Genomic DNA, 24,478 nt, shown 5'->3' on the forward strand with positions numbered 1-24,478 from the left:
CACAGGCACAAAGCCAATTGGAGAGCTTTATGTTCCTCCGACCAGCCAGCTGCAACAGCTAACAGCTCGAACTGTGCGATAAACACTTCCCGTGGTGTCTTGCCGCTGAACTTAGGCGTTTTTATATTCGCTGAAGCTTGCTGGGCGCCGCCATGTTTGTTTACATCACGTGATGGCGCGCCAAGCGAGGTCGACTCCTTCCCGCCGGAATCGCGGCCGCTGTGCGAACAGTTCCCGAGCCTAGTCAAACCGGGGGAAAATCCAGCCTCGGCAGACAGCCGCAGCGCCGTTTCCCTCACTCCATGGGCGGGCGAGCGCGAACGAACCTCCCTCTCCTCCGTCTCCTTCTTAATCTTGCCCGGCAACATCCTCGTCTCGTAACGGCAAGCGTCGCTAACAACAGGGTGTCGGGCGTTCTGGGGTTCTTTTTTCTTTCTTCACTTCTGACACCAATGTAACATTCACAAGAACCAGACGGTTGGGTCTCAGTTTGTCCGTTTATTTGGCACATAAGCAAGGGGATTGCTAACTCAGGGGAGAGCGCCTCCGTACTCCACCTCTCTTCAGCCTGGCACACACTTACACACCGAACCACCAGGTCCCCCCTCCCCTTCCTGAACACCACCCTCCCTACTTCCTGCAGCACAACCAAAACATGAATCTTAAAGGAACAACAACAGTGTGCAGAGATAACCAACATGTCACTGTACAATAACACTTAACCATCGTTACAGTATGTTATGTTAAATATCAACACTTCACCGAGTTCTTTTGATACCTCACCCTTAGCCTTCATGTCATTTGTTTTTCCTTGTTGTGTTTTTGCTTTTGAATATTTGAGGAACACATTATGCAACACCTATTAAGAGCAGATTAATCAATATAGTCATCTGAAATGAAGTGATGAAATAATTTGTTGTGTTTTCTGTTGTTTTTTTGAACACCCACAGATCCAGTGTGACAGCTGTTCCAGGTGGTTTCACACACAGTGCCTCCAGATGAATACAGAGCAGTTTGGGAAAGTGGAGGCTGGAGAATGGGACTGCTCTCCGTGTAGAAAAGAAATACTTGTTTGAAATGAAGACGAATGTATGTTGTCAAGGCAAAAAAACATTTCTATTAACATTTTCTTTATTGTTTTTGAAGTCTTTGTGTCCTTATGAATAATGTGTATAATGTTGAATAATGTCATGTGTTTCTGTCAGAATGTGAGAAAAGGATGTAATTTTTTATACACTTTTTGGTACTTGGACATGGCGAATTAATAGATAGTTATTTATACATTTTCATTATTCTGCATTTCAAACTGTAAATTAAGCTTTTTTTGGTTATATTTTTTATTACGTTCTTAGTATGTTTGATAAATTTTTGATAAGATAAAACTAAATTCTGAAAGAATTCGGTATTTTTCAATACAGAATGTGCAAATATTTCTTATAATGATTTGGAAGGCAGCATTACATTAGTAAAGTCAAATATATCACATTAGAAAACCAAAAATGACAAACAATATCTTTCTGATGACTATTTTAATTGGACTTTTGATATAGAAGCAAAACGAAAGAATGTTAAAAGAAATTACTTTTAGCCACTCTGAGCTGGGCATTGGGTTTTCGAAGCCAAATACATAACCCAACCAGGAACTCTAAGTTCCTGGTTGGGTTATGTATTTTTTAGTTATTATATTTTGTGATCCCTTCCTGTCTCCACAGTTATGTCTCCATGTGTAACTGCTGTGTTGTGTAAAGTTGATATGTTTTAGTACTAGAATATGTTTGTTACTTTATTTTATTTATGTTATCAATTATATTATTTTGATAGTGTCTCATCTCGTGGATGTTGTTTATTTTTCCTTTTCTCGTTGATAAGATTCTGTTAAGATGTTTTCCCTGGTGTTTCCCCATTTCCCTAACCTGGCGTATATATGTGTCACGGTCCCGTGTCTCGCCGGCTGACTCCGTTTTGTTTTTGTTCTCTCTAGCCTCATTAAAAGGACATTGTGGTCCACTAAATTAAATGCTGAGGACAAATCCAGTAAAACTAAAACCGCTGAGCACCCAGAATCAGCGATTAAAAGGAGGTCCTTGAAGACTCTCAGCAATGCATTTCTGTACTATGGCGTGATTTGAACCCAGACTGGAATTTATCAGTGATGCTATTCGCACCTAGATAGGCCTGCAGTTACAAAAGACCTCTTTTCTCTAGCATTTTAGCCAAGAAAGGAAGTTTGGAAATCGGCCTGTAGTTTGCAGGGTCATTTTGGTCAAGGCTACTTTTTTTTTTCCCAATTCAATTCAATTTTATTTATATAGCGCCAAATCACAACAAAAGTCGCCTCTAGGCACTTCATAGATACAGAGAAAGATCAGGTCTTTTTTAAGATCAGGTTGCACTACTGCATGTTTAAAAGTGGTCAGGACACAACCCGAAAGTAATGATAAGTTCATTAAGGATAGAATACTAGGCCCAATTACATTAAAACCCTCCTTGATGATGCAAGATGGGAGGATGTCATGTACAGAGTTGGAGTTTTTCAGATGCTCAATTATCCCTTTCAGAGTAGAGAGTGACACAGTGGCTCAAACTGCTGGAAGGACGAGGTGCATCCCGAAGCAGAAATTTGATTAAACACAGGAGAAAGCGGAACTCTAAGGCAACAAATTTTTTTCTGTAAAGTGAACTAAAAAGTGTTCGCAGAGAGCCGGGGAAGTCACTCTCAGAACATCAGGGCGAGGATTAACCACTGAGTTAAAGGTTTTAAATAACATACGAGGATTATGACTATTAGCTGTAATAATAGCCGACATAAAAGCTGCTTTAGCCATCTTAACAGATTTCTGATATCTCAAACGGCTCATATGTTGGATGTCAAAGGACACTTGAAGCTCATCTTTCTTCCACCTCCTCTCGGCTTGGCTACAGGCGCGTCGTAGGTCTTGTGTAGAGTCATTTAGCCAGGGTTGTGAGCAGGTTCTAGGACATTTCTCCTTAACTGGAGCCACAGTGTCCAGTATGGAGGAGCATGTGGACAGCATAGAGTTAGCAAGTTCCACGGCAGTAAAATGTAGCAAAGAGCAAATACAAATACAGAAGAGCAAATATTTGTGACAGGATTTAATCAGCTCATGGTTTTAGTTTAGACACAGCTGAACACTTTCAGGTGAGTGTTACAGTAAGTAAAGTTTATTTCTGTTGCGCTTGTTAAGACCAAGAACAGTCATTAAGCTTTACAGTAATTTTTTTAAAAAAAAGCCAGCAGCACAAAGCAAAATGAACACATGACACAAACAAGACCATAAAGATAAGAACCAAGACGTTAAGTCTGAAGCTGACAGGGAGCCAAAGAAGAAGCTTTGAAAGCTTCATGAGAATGAGTTAAAAACCTTGCAGCAGCATTTTGGACAGAATTGTTTTAGTCAAACAAGAAAACCGTTAAAAATCACTAAGAGAGCACATGAAAGCACAGACGAGCATCTTCTGAGACACAGCAGCTTCAAATTGTTCTCATTTGATGCTGCCGATGTAGTTTAGCCTGAGTTTCCTGCCCGTCTGTTTGCTGCCACTGTTATGAATCCTGCTGTAATCAGTCTTCTACAAGCAAACAGAAGCAAAGGCCGTCTGTTCAGTCAGTGAAACACCAAACACAGATCAAAGCTTCCTCCATGAGCCACACAGAGGAAACAGTGAAGCAAACACAGACATGGAGGCACAGAAACATTAAGAAAACCAAAGGATCACCACAGAGAGAAGAACATAATAGAATCAAAATGAAACTGAAAACATTCAGAAAAACAATGAGATCAAAGTGTTCCTCACACTTTGTGTCTAAACGTTTTAATTGTTATATTAAGAAAAACACAACAATCTTAAAACCTGCTCAGAACTAAGTCTGGATTTTGGTCTTCCACATAAGTCCAGGACACTCAGACGCAGGTCAGGCTTCAGTGTATCTGAAAGGAGGTAATCGAGGTGTTTAGAGATTCAACCAGCTCTGATTGCAGCTGCAGATACTTCAGGGTCACTGCATAAAGGTAGAAATCTGTGTTTAGTGAAAGAAAAAGGAAGTAAAGTGACAAATGAGATCAGAGTCTTTCAAAATAAAACAGGAAGTGATCGAAAAGAGAGACAAGATGCAAACACAAACAGGGAAGCACAGAAATATTAAGAAAACCAAAGAATCACCACAGAGAGAAGAAAATAATAGAATAAAAGTGAAACTAGAAACACTGAATAAACTCAAATAAAAACGAGTTCAAAGTGTGAGGAGGTCTGATGTTCCAACAGTGTTCAGGCAGAGAATTATTACCTGCAATGCTCCAGTTTGACCTCATGGTGGCAGAGCTGTCTCACTGTTATAATGGCTACACTCAGACTACAGGAGAGAACAAGAGGGCTCTACTATAACTGATGATTTATGATGTTTTTATCACATTGTGCTGACGTCACCCTGATGACAGTGGTTGCCCAGGGTAGCAATATGGTGGGGGCGACATCTTGGCATCTGCAAAAAAAAAAAGGTTGCTCGTACATCATGCTGGCTCATTTTGGGGATGCCAAGGGCACCGATTTGTGTTCTATTGCCCATTTGAGGTGAAGTAAAGGCACCTCCGTTTGTGGGGTGCACCTGCTTGACAAAAACAGCGAGGAGAGGGCGGGGCAGTGGGTGATTCTCTGGCTGGAGCAGCATCTAATAACCAGCTCGCAAAATAAAACAAAATGAAAACAAACCAACAAAATAGGGCTGTCAACGTTAATGCCGTCATCACGATTAACACGATTAAAAATTTTAACGTAATCAATCCATTTGGAGCGCAAAATGACTCAAAATCCCTGATATGTCTCTGTGAATGCATTTCAGGCAGTTTGTCCGAAGTTTGTCCATTCTGCGCTCCAAATGTGTTGATTGCATTAAAAAATGTAATCACATTAATTGTGATGACAGCGTTAAGGCGTTAACGTTGACAGCCCAACAACAAACACAAAAACAGAAGACATTATGATATAGACTTATAATTTGTACCAATGTTTTTTCTAAATTCTATCACACACATATACGTGAAAAGTGAGCGCGAGGGCCCTCGGTGCACCTGACTGCTACTGCTGCTGTGCTTAAGTCTCACATGCAAGTTGTCGAGAGGGGAGGGGGCAGGCTGCTTCCAAATAGTGCACATTTCATACATAATGTTGTCAATCCAAGCCCATTATGTATTAATGATTTTTCCTGGGTTGTGTGAAATAACATTCATTAGTAGGGCCAGGACTCCGCAGTCTATTTACACCTACAGGCCAGTGGACACTCTTTCAGTGATGAGGACGTACACATCCTGGACAGGGAGGAACGCTGCAGAGGGAGTGTTCGCCCAGTGCACCAAACAGGACCACCCCTATTTCCGAGGTTATTAAATGCACCACAAACAGCGCAAAGTCCAAGTGAGCAGCTGAAAGTCAGATCTGTTCTTCAAAGCAGACTTTCAGCTTTATTTCAAGCTTAAATGTAATCTGATGTAGTCAGTATTTAAAGTCAGGCTCTGTTATTGACTGAAAACTCCGACAGACTCAGACATTTAGAACAAACTAAGAGTCGGATCAGCACAAATACTGACAAAGAGATGGCTGCTGGCACTGCGTTGCTCTGCTGCACTTTGCTGTTTGTCCTTGTCTTCGTCTCTGCAGGTGAGATTGAACTACACTGAGATTCTCTCTGAGATAACAAGAAGTACAGGAGGATTATTTTCATCTGGAGGAGTGTGTGTGAAGGAGACACGACGCTGGGTTGACACTTAACATCTGTAATCAAGCTGTGACAGAGACAAAGAAGTGTAATGTGTGTGTCAGTGTGATGTGTTGTAGTTTCAGGAGTCAGGATGCAGCTACAAAGCTTTTTGTTCAGTGTACACAAACAGCTGTAGCTCCATAAAGGCAGCATGCAGAGACTCACAGTGTCTTATAATGAGAGGCTGCTTTCCCTCACACATTATGTTCACTTATTATCAGCACATGTTGTTGTTCTGTGGAAGCTAACATCTTGTAGTTTCTGACACTTTGCATGTTTAGCATGAGGCTAAAATTCCCCCTCAGTGGGTCACTGGTGACCTGCTGGATGTTCAGAGGTTCATTAAATCCAACATGAGTAAAAACTCAAATGTCAAAGGAAAAAAACAAAATATTTAAAGTCAATCATTCTGATCATAATTGTACTTTGACCTTTAACCTCTCTGCTCTGTGTTGTTTACTCTTTCAGGTCAAAGAGAGATCACAGCTAAGTCTGGACAGGACGTCACTCTGACATGTCGAGCTCCAAACAAAAAAATCAGAGGTGTAAAGTGGAGCAGAAATCACCTGGAACCAGAAAATATCTTTTTGTACCAGGATGGTCTCTCTGATTCAACACACCAGCATCCATATTTTAAGAACCGGGTGAATCTGAGGGACAGACAGATGAAGGATGGAGACGTGTCTTTGATTCTGAAAGATGTGACGATTAATGATGCTGGAACATACATGTGTAGTGTCTTCACGGAAGGAGCAGATTTATTGACCCTCATCAGCGTGATCGACCTGAGTGTTGATCCTGCAGGTGAGTGAGTAGAGTTGAGTGTGTGTGTGATCAGAGGTGAAGCTGCTTCCTGGTTGTTGATGTTTGTTTGTTGTATGGATGAGCTGGTGGATGTCAGAGGTAGACAGATGTTTCTCCAGCTGTTGTCTTTGTGGCTGGTAGTCTAGAGTTGTAGAGCAGCATTGTTTGGTTAGAGCAGAAACAAAGACATTTATGAATCCGTCTCTTCTTCTCTTGCTCTCTAACTCGTCTGTAAACATGTGTGGGGAAACTCAATGTTAAAGCCTACAGCTGGAGGGGGAGGGGAGGGATGAAGCTGGTGGTTGTGAGTCTGTGAAAGTGAATCCTGCCGCTGCCATAGCTGCTGAAAACGTACTTAGTGCAGACACAAAACGTCCATCAGCTTCAAAGTGTGTCAGAAAAATGTCCACATGGTGACTGATGGATGAGAGAGGTCCCATTGTTGTTGTTGTGCACAAATCATTGAACAACACAAACACTTAGAGCTGCTTTCAGTGCTGCCTGTTTTGTTACTGCACACATTTCTGATGGTCCTACAGTCCAACGTAGCAAACGTCTCCCTGAAGCCTCTTCTTAGAGACCAAAGGTTGGATCAGAGCGAGCAGCTGAAAGGACACGTCTATGAATGCAGTCAGACACTTTCTCACAACCTCACACTTCATCTGATCACATTTACACTCAGGTTTCCTAACGGTAAGTTATGATAAAAAACATCAGCAGTACAAGAATCACAGTGATATCTACTGTAACTGTGTCACTCTGCTTGAAATTCAGCTGATATAAACTAAATGGTGTTTATATCAGAAATAAACAATATCAGCCTCTTTACATGTCAATAATATTTTTCTAATAATTATTTTCATATTGACTGAGTTTTTGTCCCTTAACATCTGTAATCCAGCTGTGACAGAGACATAGAAGTGTAATGTGTGTGTCAGTGTGATGTGTTGTAGTGTCAGGAGTCAGGATGCAGCTACAAAGCTTTTTGTTCAGTGTATACAAACAGCTGTAGCTCCATAAAGGCAGCATGCAGAGACTCACAGTGTCTTATAATGAGAGCTGCTTTCTCTCACACATTCTGTTCACTTATTATCAGCACATGTTGTTGTTCTGTGGAAGCTAACATCTTGTAGTTTCTGACACTTTGCATGTTTAGCATGAGGCTAAAATTCCCCCTCAGTGGGTCACTGGTGACCTGCTGGATGTACTGAGGTTCATTAAATCCAACATGACTAAAAACTCAAATGTCAAAGGAAATAAACAAAATATTTAAAGTCAATCATTCTGATTATAATTGTACTTTGACCTTTAACCTCTCTGCTCTGTGTTGTTTCCTCTTTCAGACGAGAAAACCATCAGAGCTGAGTTTAGACAGAAGAGTGTCACTCTGTCATGTCGAGCTCCAAACAACAACAAGATCACTGCTGTAAAGTGGATCACAGCTAACCTGAAATCAGTTCTTTTGTACGAGGATGGGCACTTTGATCCAGCCAACCAGCATCCATCTTTTAAGAACCGAGTGAATCTGCGGGACAAACAGATGAAGGATGGAGACGCGTCTTTGATTCTGAAGGATGTGATCACTGGTGACACTGGAAGATACGTGTGTGCTGGCTTCATGGAAGAAACAAGCTCATGGAAGTTCATCAGCAGCATCAACCTAAGGGTTTCTCCAGGTGAGTGAGTAGAGTTGAGTGTGTGTGTGATCAGATGTGAAGCTGCTTCCTGGTTGTTGATGTGTGTTTGTTGTATGGATGAGCTGGTGGATGTCAGAGGTAGACAGATGTTTCTCCAGCTGTTGTCTTTGTGGCTGGTAGTCTAGAGTTGTAGAGCAGCATTGTTTGGTTAGAGCAGAAACAAAGACATTTATGAATCCGTCTCTTCTTCTCTTGCTCTCTAACTCGTCTGTAAACATGTGTGGGGAAACTCAATGTTAAAGCCTACAGCTGGAGGGGGGGGAGGGGTGGAGCTGGTGGTTGTGAGTCTGTGAAAGTGAATCCTGCGCTGCCATAGCTGCTGAAAACGTACTTAGTGCAGACACAAAACGTCCTTCAGCTTCAAAGTGTGTCAGAAAAATGTCCACATGGTGACTGATGGATGAGAGAGGTCCCATTGTTGTTGTTGTGCACAAATCATTGAACAACACAAACACTTAGAGCTCAGGTAAGTGATGAGTGAATAGAATAGCTATTCACTCTTTTAGTCAATTAGGTTAAAAAGGAGAAAAAAAAACTGTGGATGAAGAACGACAATTTGGTCTCTGCACATTTGAAGTATTGCTATACTGCCACAGGTCTTGATGCTTAATCATCCAGGTAAGTAAATCTCCAAAAGTTTATTCTGGTAGAATCAACCTTTGGAGATTTACTGCCAGAGCATACACTGTCTGATGGGGTAAAATGCCATTTAAATTTCCCCCAGGGTTTGGTTAGTAGTTTTAAATTCAATTAAAATACATTTTTGAGACATTTTAACGCTACTCCTTATCATCAGAGTTAAACATAGATGTACACAGTTTTGGAGCACACTTGAAGTTTTTTTTCTTTATGCATTTTCTGTTTTTGTTTTTTCGTTGGTGGCTGGTGGCTACAGTTTTGTTTAGATCGTGTAGTCTAAGGAGCTTGGAAAGAAAAGCGTCCAGACTTCTTTAAGTTGGTTGAAGACATTTCACCTCCCAGATTTAAGCCCTGTGGGAGTATCCCCCCAAAGAGGGACAATGGACACCCTAATGATCCTCTACCTAATCAAATGAGCCAAGGTGTGAAAATGGTTGCAGGTCGCAATCAGCCAGGGTTGTGGGTGAACTCATTGTGATTTCCTGAGGTCAGATGGCATGAGCTTTGTGAGCAAGCTTCACGGCATCTGGGAAGGGATCTCAAAACTGGATTGTAGATGGCAGACAGTTGGTGTCATAAACTACCGCCTCTGTTCAAAGATGGTCGCTCACAGTGGACATAGATGGCTTCTTTCACTCCTCTTTCAAACCATCTGTCCTCTCTGTCCAAAATGTGAACATTGGCATCCTCGAAAGAGTGTCCTTTATCCTTAAGATGCAGATGGACTGCTGAGTCTTGTCCTGTGGAGGTGGCTCTTCTGTGTTGTGCCATGCGCTTGTGAAGTGGCTGTTTGGTCTCTCCAATGTAGAGGTCTGAGCATTCCTCGCTACACTGTACAGCAGCGGTCACCAACCCCCCAGGCCACAGATCAGTACCGGTCCACGAGAGTCGAGGCTTGGGTGTGAAATTTATGGTTTTCAGGGTATTTATCATTTTTTAATCGTTTTTATCCTTAACTTGGTTTCCCTGGGTCTTTTCCGTTTGTTTTGGATAAATCTTTTTTTTTGGTACTGGTTTTATTTTATTGTATTTATGCGGGACACCTTAATGGCTGGTCTGTGAAAATATCAGACAAACTGGTCCATGGCGCAAAAAAGGTTGGGTACCGCTGCTGTACAGCATACACTACGTTGTGTAGTTTGTGTTTAGGAGTTCTGTCTTTGGGATGAAACAGTTTCTGTCTGATTGTGTTGCTGGGTCTGAAGTACACTGGGATGTCATGCTTGGAGAAAACTCTGCTGAGTTTTTAGGGGATGACCATGTTGTTGCGTCTGTCCTTCTTATTCTCCCTCGCTGGTGTCTGATCTTCTTTTCTGTGCCTCTTTGCTGACTTTAAGAACGCCCATTTAGGATAGCCGCACGTTTTGAGTGCTTCCTTTACATGTGTGTGTTCCTTCTTTTTCCCTTCAGGCTTAGAAGGAACATGTTCTGCCCGGTGGTGTAGGGTCCTAATTACTCCAAGTTTGTGTTCCAAAGGGTGATGGGAGTCAAAAAGGAGGTACTGGTCCGTGTGTGTGGGGTTCCGGTAAGCTTCACTGTTGAGGTTTCCATTCTCTTCAATGTGCACAGCACAGTCCAGGAAAGGCAAACAGTTGTCCTTTGTGCATTCCCTGGTGAACTTGATGTTTTTATCCACAGCGTTAATGTGCACAGTGAAGGATTCCACTTCTTGTGTTTTGATTTTGACCCAGGTGTCGTCTACATATCTGTACCAGTGGCTGGGTACTCTTCCTTTGAAAGAGCCAAGAGCCTTCCTTTCCACTTCCTCCATTTAAAGTTTGGATACAACAACTCTTGAGCCACGATCGCCCCATCTCTCGTTTCTACTCGATGACAGCTCGTACTTTTCCACTCTCCTTTTTCTCCCTCCTCGCGCTCACAGACACATAATGTGTATGGCAGTCCATTCAACCCTGCAGCACGGACTACACTGCCCATGAGGCTACATTTGTTAGGGCTATGTCTGTAGCATTCTGCCTGTTAGCTTAGCACAACAACAACAACAAAAAGGCCTCTCTCACCCAGGAAACACAGTCACAGAGAGAGAGCGTCACCCTGTAACCATGGCAACCGTAACGCTGCCGCCTGGAACAACAGAATGTAGCTGTCAAACAAAACCCAAACAGTCCTGACCCGCGACAAAATGAAACAGGAAATTACCGCAGTGTAATCCATTTATTTCAACAAAGTAACTGTATTCTGAATACCACCTTTTTAAACGGTAACTGTAACGGAATACAGTTACTCATATTTTGTATTTTAAATACGTAACGGTGGTACATGTATTCCGTTACTCCCCAACACTGAACATACATCAACACTTTGGAAATGTGGCAAGAGAGAATCTCCCTCTCAGATTATTTCATGCACCTTTATGAGCAACATTTTACGCTTGCATCACAGCTAAATGAGCCCTCATTCATTTGATCATATTTGAGTCACGTCCTGGGATTCATCTATTCCTGGGATAGATGACAGTGTGAAGGAATTCCCGAACCTGGGTGCATGACTTTGGATAACTTGCATCAAAAAAAAAATGCTTTGAAGCAGCCATCAACAGACCTTAGATTTCTGCCTGATAGAACAAAGCCTTTTCCTGACATTGCGTAGACACCACTTCAGAAATCCAGTTGCTGGCCTATGAGTTCTGCAAGGGCTGGACCACACATCCTGTAATTCTTCTCTTCCGGTATGGTAAAACTCGCCAGCAGCAGACCAGGGAGGAGGCTCCTATCACAGACCTGTCTCCTCCTGACAGCGCGTCACCGCACAGTCCCGCCCCACTCCACACCTGAACACGGCCTCCCTCGTCTCACCGTCAGATGCAGGCAGAGGGGCACCCCTGCCCTGTTGTGAATTGCGACCATCGCCACCCACTGTTGCTGTTCCTGCCGTTGGGACTGGATCGCCGAACGACTCGCGGCACCCCACAGTCAGGCAGCAGTTCCTTCAACACACGTGCGGGCTTGCACACGTTCCTTTTTCTCCTGCTCACCTTTCGTGCGTCGCTCCTCTCTTTGTCTCTGCGCTCGCTATCCCCTTTAACAGGTCAACCTGGCGGCTGATAGGCCACCTTGGGGAATGCCCCCACAGGTGCCTACAATTGTCTGTTTAGTCCACAGTGGATTAAAGGAACATGGTACAACATTAACACACATAATATAAATATGAGGATAAAACCATGCAATATAAATATCACAATAAAATCAAGCAAATATAATCAACACTATGTACCAATACACAGATTGATAAAACATAAAAACATAAATTTCCACTGTGTGACATCTCCATTGAAGTGTAGATACTTACATATCCTGTGCCATGGCAATCCTTTAAACATGGAAACTGATCTACTATTGATGATGCCAAAATTGCCTTTATTCCTGAAGTTTGGGGGCAAGCAAAAACAGTTGAATTTAATAAAATTGGATAACCAATAACTTTACTTTTCTGTAGATTTCTTTTAAACTAAACAAATACAAAGAGCAGAAGCTTTGGAAAAATAAAAGAAATCAAACATTTTTGACTGATCCTCTTTGTTTTCATCACCCCAGCGCACACACTTTAGGAGCTGCCACTGGAGTCATTTTACTCGGGCCAGCACAGCGTAGTGTCCCTGACGTTCTGACCAAGACGCCCAAATTTAGACACAGTGAAAATGACACCCACCCACCACCACCACCACCCACCACCACCACAACCACAAACCCCCCCCCCAAAAAAACCAACAACTTATAACTGATTTAGTTTATGTACAAGAAATGCTCACTTTTCTTCATAGTGCTCCATTGTTTGTAAAATAAGTATCTGGACCCTCGATCTTCATGTATGGATGCTGGTGTTCTTCAAAACTGACAACCACAGATATCCCCCTCAGGTGTACCTCACGGATTTTCTAAAATTAAATAATTAAAGTAAAAAAATAATAATTTTAGAATAACTGAATATACTTGTGATGGCTGGAGTTACAGCCACACAGTGGTAATATCTACCAAATATCAGTGTTACAATAGAGGCTTAACCATAACACTACACTTACATTTTTCTTTCTTTAAATATAGGATTTAATTTACAGGGTAAAGAATTTTTTTTTGTAAAAAAATAATTTACTGATACAATCACATAATACTGTACTCTAAAATAAGTGTGCACATTTTAGTTTACATTGTTATGTATGTCTGATTTAATCTTTCTTTGTTTTCTGAGTTACCTCAGTGGCGGCTGCTCCCAATACCTTGGTTGATGAGCTAAAAGGTGGAAAACGGGCGGAGCAAGCCTATGTGAAGACCTGCAAATTGGGTCATATCACAATTCTGGATCATGGGGGGAAATGGAATTTGTTATGTTAGTTTTAGTTGGGTTTTGTGTGTTCCACACCTTTCTGTGTTTATGTTGGCTGATCAGCCATTGTTTAAGTTTCCCCTTTGTCTCGTTTAGGTAGATTAGTTTGTTTGAGTTAGTAGTATTGTTTGTTGCCAGCTTTTGAGAAGAGTTCTGTTACTTTGACCTCTTTTATGGGCCCAAGATTTTGAATTCTCTGTATGATTTAACCAAGTGTGTTTTAGGGTCAAATAAAAAAACTTAAAAAAGCTCCATCACAATACTCAAAAGTTAGCAAGGATAACATTTCTCATTTGTAATTTTCATTAGAGTGAATGTACATGAAGTAATGGCATGCTGCTTTCACCCAGTGTCACAGAGTAGCTAGCACTGCCTAAGTGAAGAGCAGATTAGCTGTATACCGAGCAGGGTCCAAGTGCAGCCAACATTTGCCAGGTTAAACCTTTAACAACTTAGCCTTGCATGTTGACTAAGAATCAAAAGGCTCAATACAAAAGATATTTAGGAGTCAGTAAATTCGTTTTTTTTTTTTTTACCCTGATTACACGCAAACTTTCAGAGTGGCGCACCTTAGAGCTACAGAGGTTTTAGATTGAGGATCGAACATGGTGGCTAAATATTGGTGGTGGCATTATAAATACTCATGTATGTTGCTGAATTAAATTAAATAGCTTAGATAGACTGTTCCTTTTTCTCATAGTTTATTTGTTCCATATAGTGATCTCTAAATAGTTTGTCAAACAGAGCAACCTCATCTCATAATAACTTTAAAAGATGTTATCGAGCATTTTTAAGTAGGAATAACTTTTTACATCACAAGCTGGCTGATGTTATCTGTTAAAAGACTTTTAATAACTAGGTAAAGTTCTAGAATAAACCAATAAATTGCATTATCAAAAATAACCCTATGCTTCTCAAACGGTTAGAATTTACTTTTTACTTACCATGTTTTATTTCATAGTAGTGGAGAAGTCCAGTGATATCTGATCAGGTCACAGTCTAGTTGAAAAAGGCAGTTTGTGAAGAATGATGTGGCTTCTTCTGAAGCTTAACTTCAACCCAAACAATTGGGTAAAATTTTGACCCAATATTTTATGAAAACTGCCCAACCTATGACCCAACAGAATTAGTCAAACTGCTGAGTGAATTGAAGAACCCAGCACATCACCAACCAAACTCCTGAGTCATGACTTTTGAACCAATATTTGGTCGCAATAATCCAACTTAAAACCTACAGCTTTTACCCAGAAATTGAGTTATGAAAATAACTCACTGAACGGTCGTCTCTTTAAGTTGGTGTGGCATGCTGTTTGACAGTATGTGGATCTCGTGTGTGCTCAGTCAGAGTAACAGAGATATCTATATATGCCCATATGGAAAAGAAATAGTAAAAACTTATAAAAGACTTGCATAAGATGTGGCCTACTTCATATAGTGAATCATGTAAGGCTGATATGATTTACTCATGGAAGTGGCCACTTTCTTATTACCCATCCATCCATTCGCTTCCGCTTATCCTTTTCAGGGTCGCGGGGGGCGCTGGAGCCTATCCCAGCTGTCATAGGGCGAGAGGCGGGGTAAACCCTGGACAGGTCGCCAGTATGTCACAGGGCCAACACACAGGGACAGACAACCATTCACACTCATATTCATTCGCACATGCACATCTAGTGACAATTTGGATTATCCAATTAACCTATCCCCACAAGCTGCATGTCTTTGGATGGTGGGAGGAAGCCGGAGTACCCGGAGAGAACCCACGCAAACACGGGGAGAACATGCAAACTCCACACAGAAAGACCCCGGCCTGATGCTGGAATTGAACTCAGGACCTTCTTGCTGTGCGGCAACAGTGCTAACCACCGTGCCACGGTGCTGCCCACTTTCTTATTACTTTCATATATTGTTTTAGTAAGTATCCAAAGCATACAAGTTTCATTTATATATTTTTTCAAGGGATCTTATATCTGTTTTCACTCTTGTATGCCTTTCATACAAGTTTTCACACAAGACAAATACAAACTTTATAAGATATATATATATATATATATATATATATATATATATATATATATATATATATATATATATATATAATTATTACATATGGGTGGACACTTAGTGGAACATCACTAAACACTTGAGAACCTTAAATACAGGGAACTACTCACTGCTGGTCAGAAAATGTACGACTCCCCACACACTGCACTGCACTGCTTTGCTTGGTAGCCACACTTCAACTTCCCCACCCATGCTGCCAGTGTGGATTGTAATTTCATTTACAGTCCATTAGCTGGGACACTGGTAAAAGAACATGTCCCAAAGACAACTTGAAAGCAACATGAAACATGAAATCCATTACATTTTTGTAGTTTTTACAAAGTTTGTTTCCTGGTTTGTCAAGAGAAAATCAGCTCCTAACACTCATCTGTTTCACCCTTAGATGTTAATCTGAAATGTTGGATCTATTCCTGTTTCACTCTCTTCCTCTGTGTGTGTTAACCGAAGTCAATAATTATTAATGAACTTTTATAACTACCTACTAGAGAGCCCCTTCAGACCCATTTATTTGGTGCTGATTACCTAAATATAACAGCCATTCGATGGACTGAAACATTAAAATGCTGCCTCCTGCATAGTAAAATATACATTTTTATACAGTGACATCATTTGAAGTCCTTTGGCTGATGATTGATGATGAGATAGGTTATGTTTGTGTTGTTCTGTAGAGAACTGAACCTGTTGAACACTGAGAGAGACCTGCTTTATATTAAATCGCTTTAGTTATGATGCACTTATGTATGCTCGTCCGACAGTCCAGCCTACTAAACGACACTATACCGTGACTTCCAGACGCTGAATCAGAACGGTAGAGTTTCTGCGACTGTCTGAAAGACAGATTTTTTTGAATAGTTAGTGAATGGTGAATGTAACTTATATTTGAAGCTTTACGTTAATATCAGGTTTTAAATTCATATTTGAGAGCAATATAAATAATTTCAGACGTAGACATTTAGAACAAACTAATAATCAGATAAACAAAACTCGAGGACATGTACATGTCTGCTGTAACTGTGACTTTAATGTTTGTCTGAGTCTTTGTGTTTGTCTCCTAGATAACATTGAATAAATCACCTGTGTCAGAGACAAAGAAGTGTAATGTGTGTGTCAGTGTGATGTGTTGTAGTGTCAGGAGTCAGTATGCAGCTACAAAGCTTCTTGTTCAGTGTATACAAACAGCTGTAGCTCCATAAAGGCAGCATGCAGAGACTCACAGTGTCTTATAATGAGAGGCTGCTTTCTCTCACACATTATGTTCACTTATTATCAGCACATGTTGTTGTTCTGTGGAAGCTAACATCTTGTAGTTTCTGACACTTTGCATGTTTAGCATGAGGCTAAAATTCCCCCTCAGTGGGTCACTGGTGACCTGCTGGATGTTCAGAGGTTCATTAAATCCAACATGACTAAAAACTCAAATGTCAAAGGAAATAAACAAAATATTTAACCCTTGTATGGTGAGACCCATGCCATTTAGAGGTCGCTGCCCCTTTAGGCAATATATACCATCAGAACCTGCAAATTATGGTATAAAGATATTTACACTTACTTATAACTGATTTTATTTTTATTTTATAAGATTTTATTAAAAAAAAAAACGAGAAGCACATTAATTCATAAATGTGATCAAACAAAGGTAAAGGGAAAAAATTAACCATGTTTGCTGTTCACATGGCTCGTAATCTGGATGAAATAAACATCTGTTGAGTAATTTAACATAAAATTGTTTGATAGTGTTAATTGGAAAGCCAAAACTCTAGTGGGTCCACCAGACCCATGAACACTGGCTGAGTAACAAATATACAAACACCACACAAGGGTTAAAGTCAAACATTCTCATTATAATTGTACTTTGACCTTTAACCTCTCTGCTCTGTGTTGTTTCCTCTTTAAGACCAGAAAAACATCACAGCTGAGTCTGGACAGGACGTCACTCTGACATGTCGAGCTAGAAACAGCAACATCTTTGCTGTAGAGTGGAACAGAGATGACCTGAAGACAGGAAATGTGCTTTTTCAATTTATGGGTGACATTATTCTAGATGACCAGCATCCATCTTTTAAGAACCGGGTGGATCTGCGGGACAAACAGATGAAGGATGGAGACGTGTCTTTGATTCTGAAGGATGTGACGATTAAAGACGCTGGAACATATGATTGTGGTGTCTCAATTCAAGAAGCACACATATGGGATCACAGCATCATCCACCTTCATGTTGTTCCTCCAGGTGAGTGAGTAGAGTTGAGTGTGTGTGTGATCAGAGGTGAAGCTGCTTCCTGGTTGTTGATGTGTGTTTGTTGTATGGATGAGCTGGTGGATGTCAGAGGTAGACAGATGTTTCTCCAGCTGTTGTCTTTGTGGCTGGTAGTCTAGAGTTGTAGAGCAGCATTGTTTGGTTAGAGCAGAAACAAAGACATTTATGAATCCGTCTCTTCTTCTCTTGCTCTCTAACTCGTCTGTAAACATGTGTGGGGAAACTCAATGTTAAAGCCTACAGCTGGAGGGGGAGGGGAGGGGTGAAGCTGGTGGTTGTGAGTCTGTGAAAGTGAATCCTGCCGGTGCCATAGCTGCTGAAAACGTACTTAGTGCAGACACAAAACGTCCATCAGCTTCAAAGTGTGTCAGAAAAATGTCCACATGGTGACTGATGGATGAGAGAGGTCCCATTGTTGTTGTTGTGCACAAATCATTGAACAACACAAACACTTAGAGCTGCTTTCAGTGCTGCCTGTTTTGTTGCTGCACACATTTCTGATGGTCCTACAGTCCAACGTAGCAAACATCTCCCTGAAGCCTCTTCTTAGAGACCAAAGGTTGGATCAGAGCGAGCAGCTGAAAGGACCCATCTATGAATCAGTCAGAGACTTTCTCACAACCTCACACTTCATCTGATCACATTTACACTCAGGTTCTCTGTTAGTCACTGAAAATAAAGATTCACACATTTCTAATAATCTGAATGTTGGATCAGATGAACAAACAGAAGATAGCAAAGTCTCCATCTTGTTTTGAAACATGACCACCAAACCAAGAGAAAACCCAACAACCCTGCATTTCCACAATTTCAACACAGCTGGACAACACACTGGCTGATGTGATGATTCATATTAATGGATATACTTAGATTTTACTTTAGCTCCCACCACATTTTTAACAACCCATGTGTGTTCAGGGGTCCCAATTGGTTCATCCAGGTGTTTTAGTAAGTAAGTAGGAAAAAAAAAAGTTATGTAGCACTTTTTAAAACAGAAAGCTATTACAAAGTGCTTCACGTGGGTATATAAAAGCACATCAAACAAAACAATAAAACAAAATAAAGAGGGTATAAAACAATGTCAAATGAAACAGCATATTACACATGAACATTATGTAACATTACGCTGTTTTTTTTAAAGAAGCCACAGAGTTCATGGTGCATAGCTGGGAAGGTAAACTGTTCCACATTACAGGGAGTGCAGAATTATTAGGCAAGTTGTATTTTTGAGGAATAATTTTATTATTGAACAACAACCATATTCTCAATGAACCCAAAAAACTCATTAATATCAAAGCTGAATGTTTTTGGAAGTAGTTTTTAGTTTGTTTTTAGTTTTAGCTACTTTAGGGGGATATCTGTGTGTGCAGGTGACTATTACTGTGCATAATTATTAGGCAACTTAACAAAAAACAAATATATACCCATTTCAATTATTTATTTTTACCAGTGAAACCAATACAACATCTCCACATTCACAAATATACATTTCTGACATTCAAAAACAAAACAAAAACAAATCAGCGACCAATATAGCCACCTTTCTTTGCAAGGACACTCAAAAGCCTGCCATCCATGGATTCTGTCAGTGTTTTGATCTGTTCACCATCAACATTGCGTGCAGCAGCAACCACAGCCTCCCAGACACTGTTCAGAGAGGTGTACTGTTTTCCCTCCTTGTAAATCTCACATTTGATGATGGACCACAGGTTCTCAATGGGGTTCAGATCAGGTGAACAAGGAGGCCATGTCATTAGTTTTTCTTCTTTTATACCCTTTCTTGCCAGCCACGCTGTGGAGTACTTGGACGCGTGTGATGGAGCATTGTCCTGCATGAAAATCATGTTTTTCTTGAAGGATGCAGACTTCTTCCTGTACCACTGCTTGAAGAAGGTGTCTTCCAGAAACTGGCAGTAGGACTGGGAGTTGAGCTTGACTCCATCCTCAACCCAAAAAGGCCCCACAAGCTCATCTTTGATGATACCAGCCCAAACCAGTACTCCACCTCCACCTTGCTGGCGTCTGAGTCGGACTGGAGCTCTCTGCCCTTTACCAATCCAGCCACGGGCCCATCCATCTGGCCCATCAAGACTCACTCTCATTTCATCAGTCCATAAAACCTTAGAAAAACCAGTCTTGAGATATTTCTTGGCCCAGTCTTGACGTTTCAGCTTGTGTGTCTTGTTCAGTGGTGGTCGTCTTTCAGCCTTTCTTACCTTGGCCATGTCTCTGAGTATTGCACACCTTGTGCTTTTGGGCACTCCAGTGATGTTGCAGCTCTGAAATATGGCCAAACTGGTGGCAAGTGGCATCTTGGCAGCTGCACGCTTGACTTTTCTCAGTTCATGGGCAGTTATTTTGCGCCTTGGTTTTTCCACACGCTTCTTGCGACCCTGTTGACTATTTTGAATGAAACGCTTGATTGTTCGATGATCACGCTTCAGAAGCTTTGCAATTTTGAGACTTCTGCATCCCTCTGCAAGATATCTCACTATTTTTGACTTTTCTGAGCCTGTCAAGTCCTTCTTTTGACCCATTTTTCCAAAGGAAAGGACGTTGCCTAATAATTATGCACACCTGATATAGGGTGTTGATGTCATTAGACCACACCTCTTCTCATTACAGAGATTCACATCACCTAATATGCTTAATTGGTAGTAGGCTTTCGAGCCTATACAGCTTGGAGTAAGACAACATGCATGAAGAGGATGATGTAGACAAAATACTCATTTGCCTAATAATTCTGCACTCCCTGTATTGGAGCCAGGGTTTGAAAAACATGATCCCCATTTGTTTTCAAACGGGTGGAATAGTTTGAAGACCACTACCAGTGGATCTAAGGATCCGGTTTGTAGAGTAAGGTTTAAGAAGCTCAGTGACATAAGTGGGGGCCTCACCTTGTAAGGACATGAATTTAAAAGTGAGGATTCTAAACTGATATCTGTACCCAACCACGTAAGGAGCAAGTGCAAGGAGTTTAACACAGGGATGATATGTGAGAATATATGACTGTGGGTTAAAAGCCTTCCTGCAGTGTTTTGAACCGCTTGAAGGTGATTTACAGAAGTTTTTGACAGACAGGAAAAGAGTGTGTTACAGTAATCTAATCGAGAGGAGATGAAGGCATGGACAAGCATCTCCAGTTCGCCCTTGGAGGCAATAGTCCTGAGTTTGGCAACATTTCTTAAATGAGAAAAGCAGGAGCGGGTCACTGACTTAACATGAGAATCAAAAGACAGAGACTGATCAAAAATTATCCCAAGATTCTGAGTGACTTTTATGGATTTTTGGCTCAATCAGCAGAAAAACAAAGACTGGAGATCTATGAGAGCTCATTACAATACATGTTTGAGGCTTTTGAAAAGTAAAATCATCACTAGTTTGAAAATGTTTTTCTTTAGCATGAGGCTAAAACACGGCTGTACCTGTGATCTGGTAAATGATCACAGATTTCTGTCCCACATAACCAAATAACTCTTTATTTGTACAAAATACCCAAATTTATACAAAGTTCATCAAACAGTGCAAATTAAGAGGATTGTTGAAGGATTAACTGTCTGACTGACTGCTGAAGTCGAGCATCCATCCACACTCAGATGGCCTTCATTGGTTATTTTCAGCACAGATGTGTCCTCCTCACTCTGGAGTCAGTGTTGAATGTCCTGTGAGAATGTGAGGCTCCACCTGAACATATGTCCTGATAGCTTTGACCATAGAATTAGTGTCAGGTGTTGCTGTTACAGAGAGAAGACGGCTGCTGTCAGTCTGTCAACTTGCACTGTTTGAAGTGCTTCATATATAAACATTGTAAATTATGTAAACAGTGTAGTTTGTTTGGTGTGACAGAGCTGTTATCACTGAATCACAGGCTCAGAAGTTTCAGCCTCATAGTAAACAAACACATCCAGATGTTCACATAGAACAGCTGGATGAACCCAACATGACCTCTGACCCTTTCTGACCTGTCAGACCTGCTAATTAGTACATTTTTATTATCATATATGTTTTTATGGTGAAAACAAGATTGCATGCTACAGATTTGGTCAGATCCTGTGTTTTAAATTTAAAAAGCAGAAAAATCCACTAGTATGAATACTTCACACTTTACACATGTTGTAAATTATTTATTAACCTAATCTCCTGAACTTGAAGAGGAAACAGATTCTGTTCTGTTCTTCACTCATCACCTACCTGACACCTCACACCTGTTTCTCACCTGCAGGTCAGACAGGAGGTGACAGAGATGAACTGTGAGTCAGACGATCTGAGGACATAAATGAACTCTCCTGAACATCCTGCAGACGACTCTGATGATCATCATGTTCAGACTCAGACCAACAGTGGGTGTCTGTGCTGTCAGTGACTCTGAACTACAGTTTATTCATCTTCAGGCTGTTCTTGAGATTTACTGTTTTTTTATGGTTCCAGGTCATTTTGACCGAGCATTTTGAGTTTTGGTTTGATTTTGCTTTATAGGTTTTATTCTGATTCTCTTGTTGTGCTTTGTTGATTATTATTATAATTCCATGGTTCAGTTTATTCTGGTTAAGGGTTTAGTTCTTAGGTTTGGTTCTTATGCCCCTGTGTTTAGTGTAGGTTTATTTCAGTGTACAATTTGCGTCTTTGTGAATTGTTTCTTGTTTCCTGTTTTACTTTGAAGGTCCATGTCTTATGTCAGTGTATCCAGTTTTGCTTTCCCCTGTCTCATTAACCATAATTTCTCTCACCGTTTCCCTCCTGTCTCCTATTCCCTGATTAGTCGAACGCAGATCCACTGAGCTCTCAACACAGACAGCATCGTCAGAAGAAAAGTTGATAAAATAAATAAAAAATTTTGTATTGTATTGTTCGATACATATGCGTACCGAACCGAAAGCACTGTATCGAACGGTTCAATATCCATACGAGTATTGTTGCACCCCTAATGCTGTGTGTTTTTTTTTTCTCATGCTCCTGTTTCGTTTTTCTCTTCCAGTGCTTCAGTCCTTAGTTCCTATGTCCAGAGTGTTGTGTTTTGGTGAGTTTAATTTACTAAGAGTGTTTTCCCAGCAATAAAGCTGCACTTTAAGTTTGACCTCCTGGTTTTGAGTCCTGCGTTTGGGACCTTTCCTGCCTGCTGCACACAGCCCAACATGACACAAAGTCAAACTGTGTTACAAACATACATGAATTTATGAGCTCTAATCTAAGAATCAGTGAGTGTTTTTGTGTTGGAGCTTCAGGTTCAGCAAATTAACTCTTTTATGTTGGTGTGATTTTTATTTATAAACTTCATGTGACTTTTTCCTCAAGTCCAGCCCACTGGAAGCAGTTTGTATTTTCTTCTCTTTAGCAGATAATACGTTTTTTAGGCTACGTCTACACTAATGCGTTTTCAAACGTTTTCGCTCTGTTTTGGCCTCCTGTGACACTGAGACGTTGTTTTCCCTGAAGGAAAATGCAGCGTTTTGAAAACACTCTCGCAAACACATACATTTCAAAACGGTGCTTTCGCGTCGCAGTGTGGACCGTGAAAACGGAGCCTTCCTAAAACAATGATGCATTTTAGTCATGTGATGCAGTCATGTGACCAAATAAACAAAGATCCCGGAGAGCATTACACAGCAGTTGTTTTGTTTGCTCTTAATTTTGACAGCCCCATTAAAGATTCATATCAGTCTGTACATGCGCCAGATAGCTTTTCTTCAAATTATTTAATTCTCACTCACTTTTGCAACTTTGTACATTTGTGTTGCTCACAGTAAAAACTCCACCTCATTGTTAGTCCATTTAAAAAACTCGGTGCTTTTCCTCAACATTTTGCCGCAATGTTTCAAAGAGCCGGAAAGTAAATAAACGGCTGACAGAAATGAGGCAGGTCGAATCTCCTTCCGTTTCACGCATGCGCAGTACTGGAACGTAAGCATTTTCGGCCGTTTCAATGAAAACGTACAACTCTGTGAAAACGACTGAAAACGCTAGTGTGGACGCGGAGCGTTTTCAGATGAAAACACCATTTTCTATGCAGGCTAGTGTGGACGTAGCCTTAGTTTGCAAATCCATCTTATCAAATTTTACAAAATTTACAAACTGTTATAGACTCTGATATTTCTCTCTCTCTGATCCTGCACTGAGAAGTTTGACAACCTCTTCAACTTTTCTTTAACCTGACACACTGTTCAGGTCAGATTTGACCTGCTTTGACCTTTGACACCACTAAAACACCCTGATCTATCTGTGAAGGTTCTCAGTCATCCAGGTCATTGTAGTCTAAGGAGCTTGGAGCTCCAAGCTCCTTAGACACTCTGATCGACTTTTGTTGGGCTGAAACTTGATGACTTTTCTTAAACTGACACAAAATACACAACAATGAAATTGCTATTTAAATATTTTATGCTGTTGTACAGATGATACAAACTTTTCTACATTGGTGCTGTTTTGGGACAATTTAAATCGTATCAGTTTAGATGGATTTTCAGATCCACCAGTTTGGCTCAAATTAAGGAATGTTGTGATTTTAGGAAAATTTGACACTGTGAAAATGTTCACGTCATGTTTGTGTGGATTTTAAAGCGACAGTGCTGTCAGAGGTCAAAGGGCACCTTGATTCAGCCATGACTGTGATGTCTCTGTTTACAGCACGTTCATCCTGCTGCCCACAGAAACAAACTCCTGTAGTGAATTAGTAAAATAATACATGGTGCACATGATGAAAAAAGGTCATACATGTCTGACTCTACAGCTGCTGAAGTGGATTCTGGGTATCTGACTTCCTCCCACAGTACAAAAACATAAACGGCTGTTTCTCATTTAGCTGTGTATGCTGTGTGTGAATGTGTGGTTCATACAGAACTTTATGGTCGGTAACAATAACATATGACCATGAGTAAATTACATTAGTACATGTAAAAACAAACATACGGCATTAAT

General features: G+C 40.8%; 1 protein-coding gene across 1 annotated transcript; it reads left to right on the top strand.

Moving 5' to 3' along the window:
- Window positions 1–5,429: 5,429 nt before the first annotated feature.
- On the top strand, window positions 5,430–22,375 carry LOC120743231. The gene is made up of 5 exons (XM_040046805.1): window positions 5,430–5,673; window positions 6,242–6,577; window positions 7,921–8,253; window positions 17,210–17,542; window positions 21,792–22,375. Exons 1-5 carry the CDS (start codon window positions 5,610–5,612, stop codon window positions 21,821–21,823), a joined length of 1,098 nt encoding a protein of 365 aa, XP_039902739.1. The 5' UTR covers window positions 5,430–5,609; the 3' UTR covers window positions 21,824–22,375.
- The last annotated feature ends 2,103 nt before the right edge of the window (window positions 22,376–24,478 follow it).

Source organism: Simochromis diagramma, unplaced genomic scaffold (genome assembly GCF_900408965.1).
Source record: "Simochromis diagramma unplaced genomic scaffold, fSimDia1.1 OVJJ01000437.1, whole genome shotgun sequence".
NCBI lineage: Eukaryota > Metazoa > Chordata > Actinopteri > Cichliformes > Cichlidae > Simochromis > Simochromis diagramma.

Excerpts from the sequence above, each read along its gene's own strand:
- LOC120743231 (XM_040046805.1), top strand. The coding sequence starts at position 5,610 with ATGGCTGCTGGCACTGCGTTGCTCTGCTGCACTTTGCTGTTTGTCCTT. Across the intron at positions 8,254-17,209 it reads CAACCTAAGGGTTTCTCCAG|ACCAGAAAAACATCACAGCT; the intron begins GTGAGTGAGTAG and ends TTCCTCTTTAAG. Across the intron at positions 17,543-21,791 it reads CCTTCATGTTGTTCCTCCAG|GTCAGACAGGAGGTGACAGA; the intron begins GTGAGTGAGTAG and ends TCTCACCTGCAG.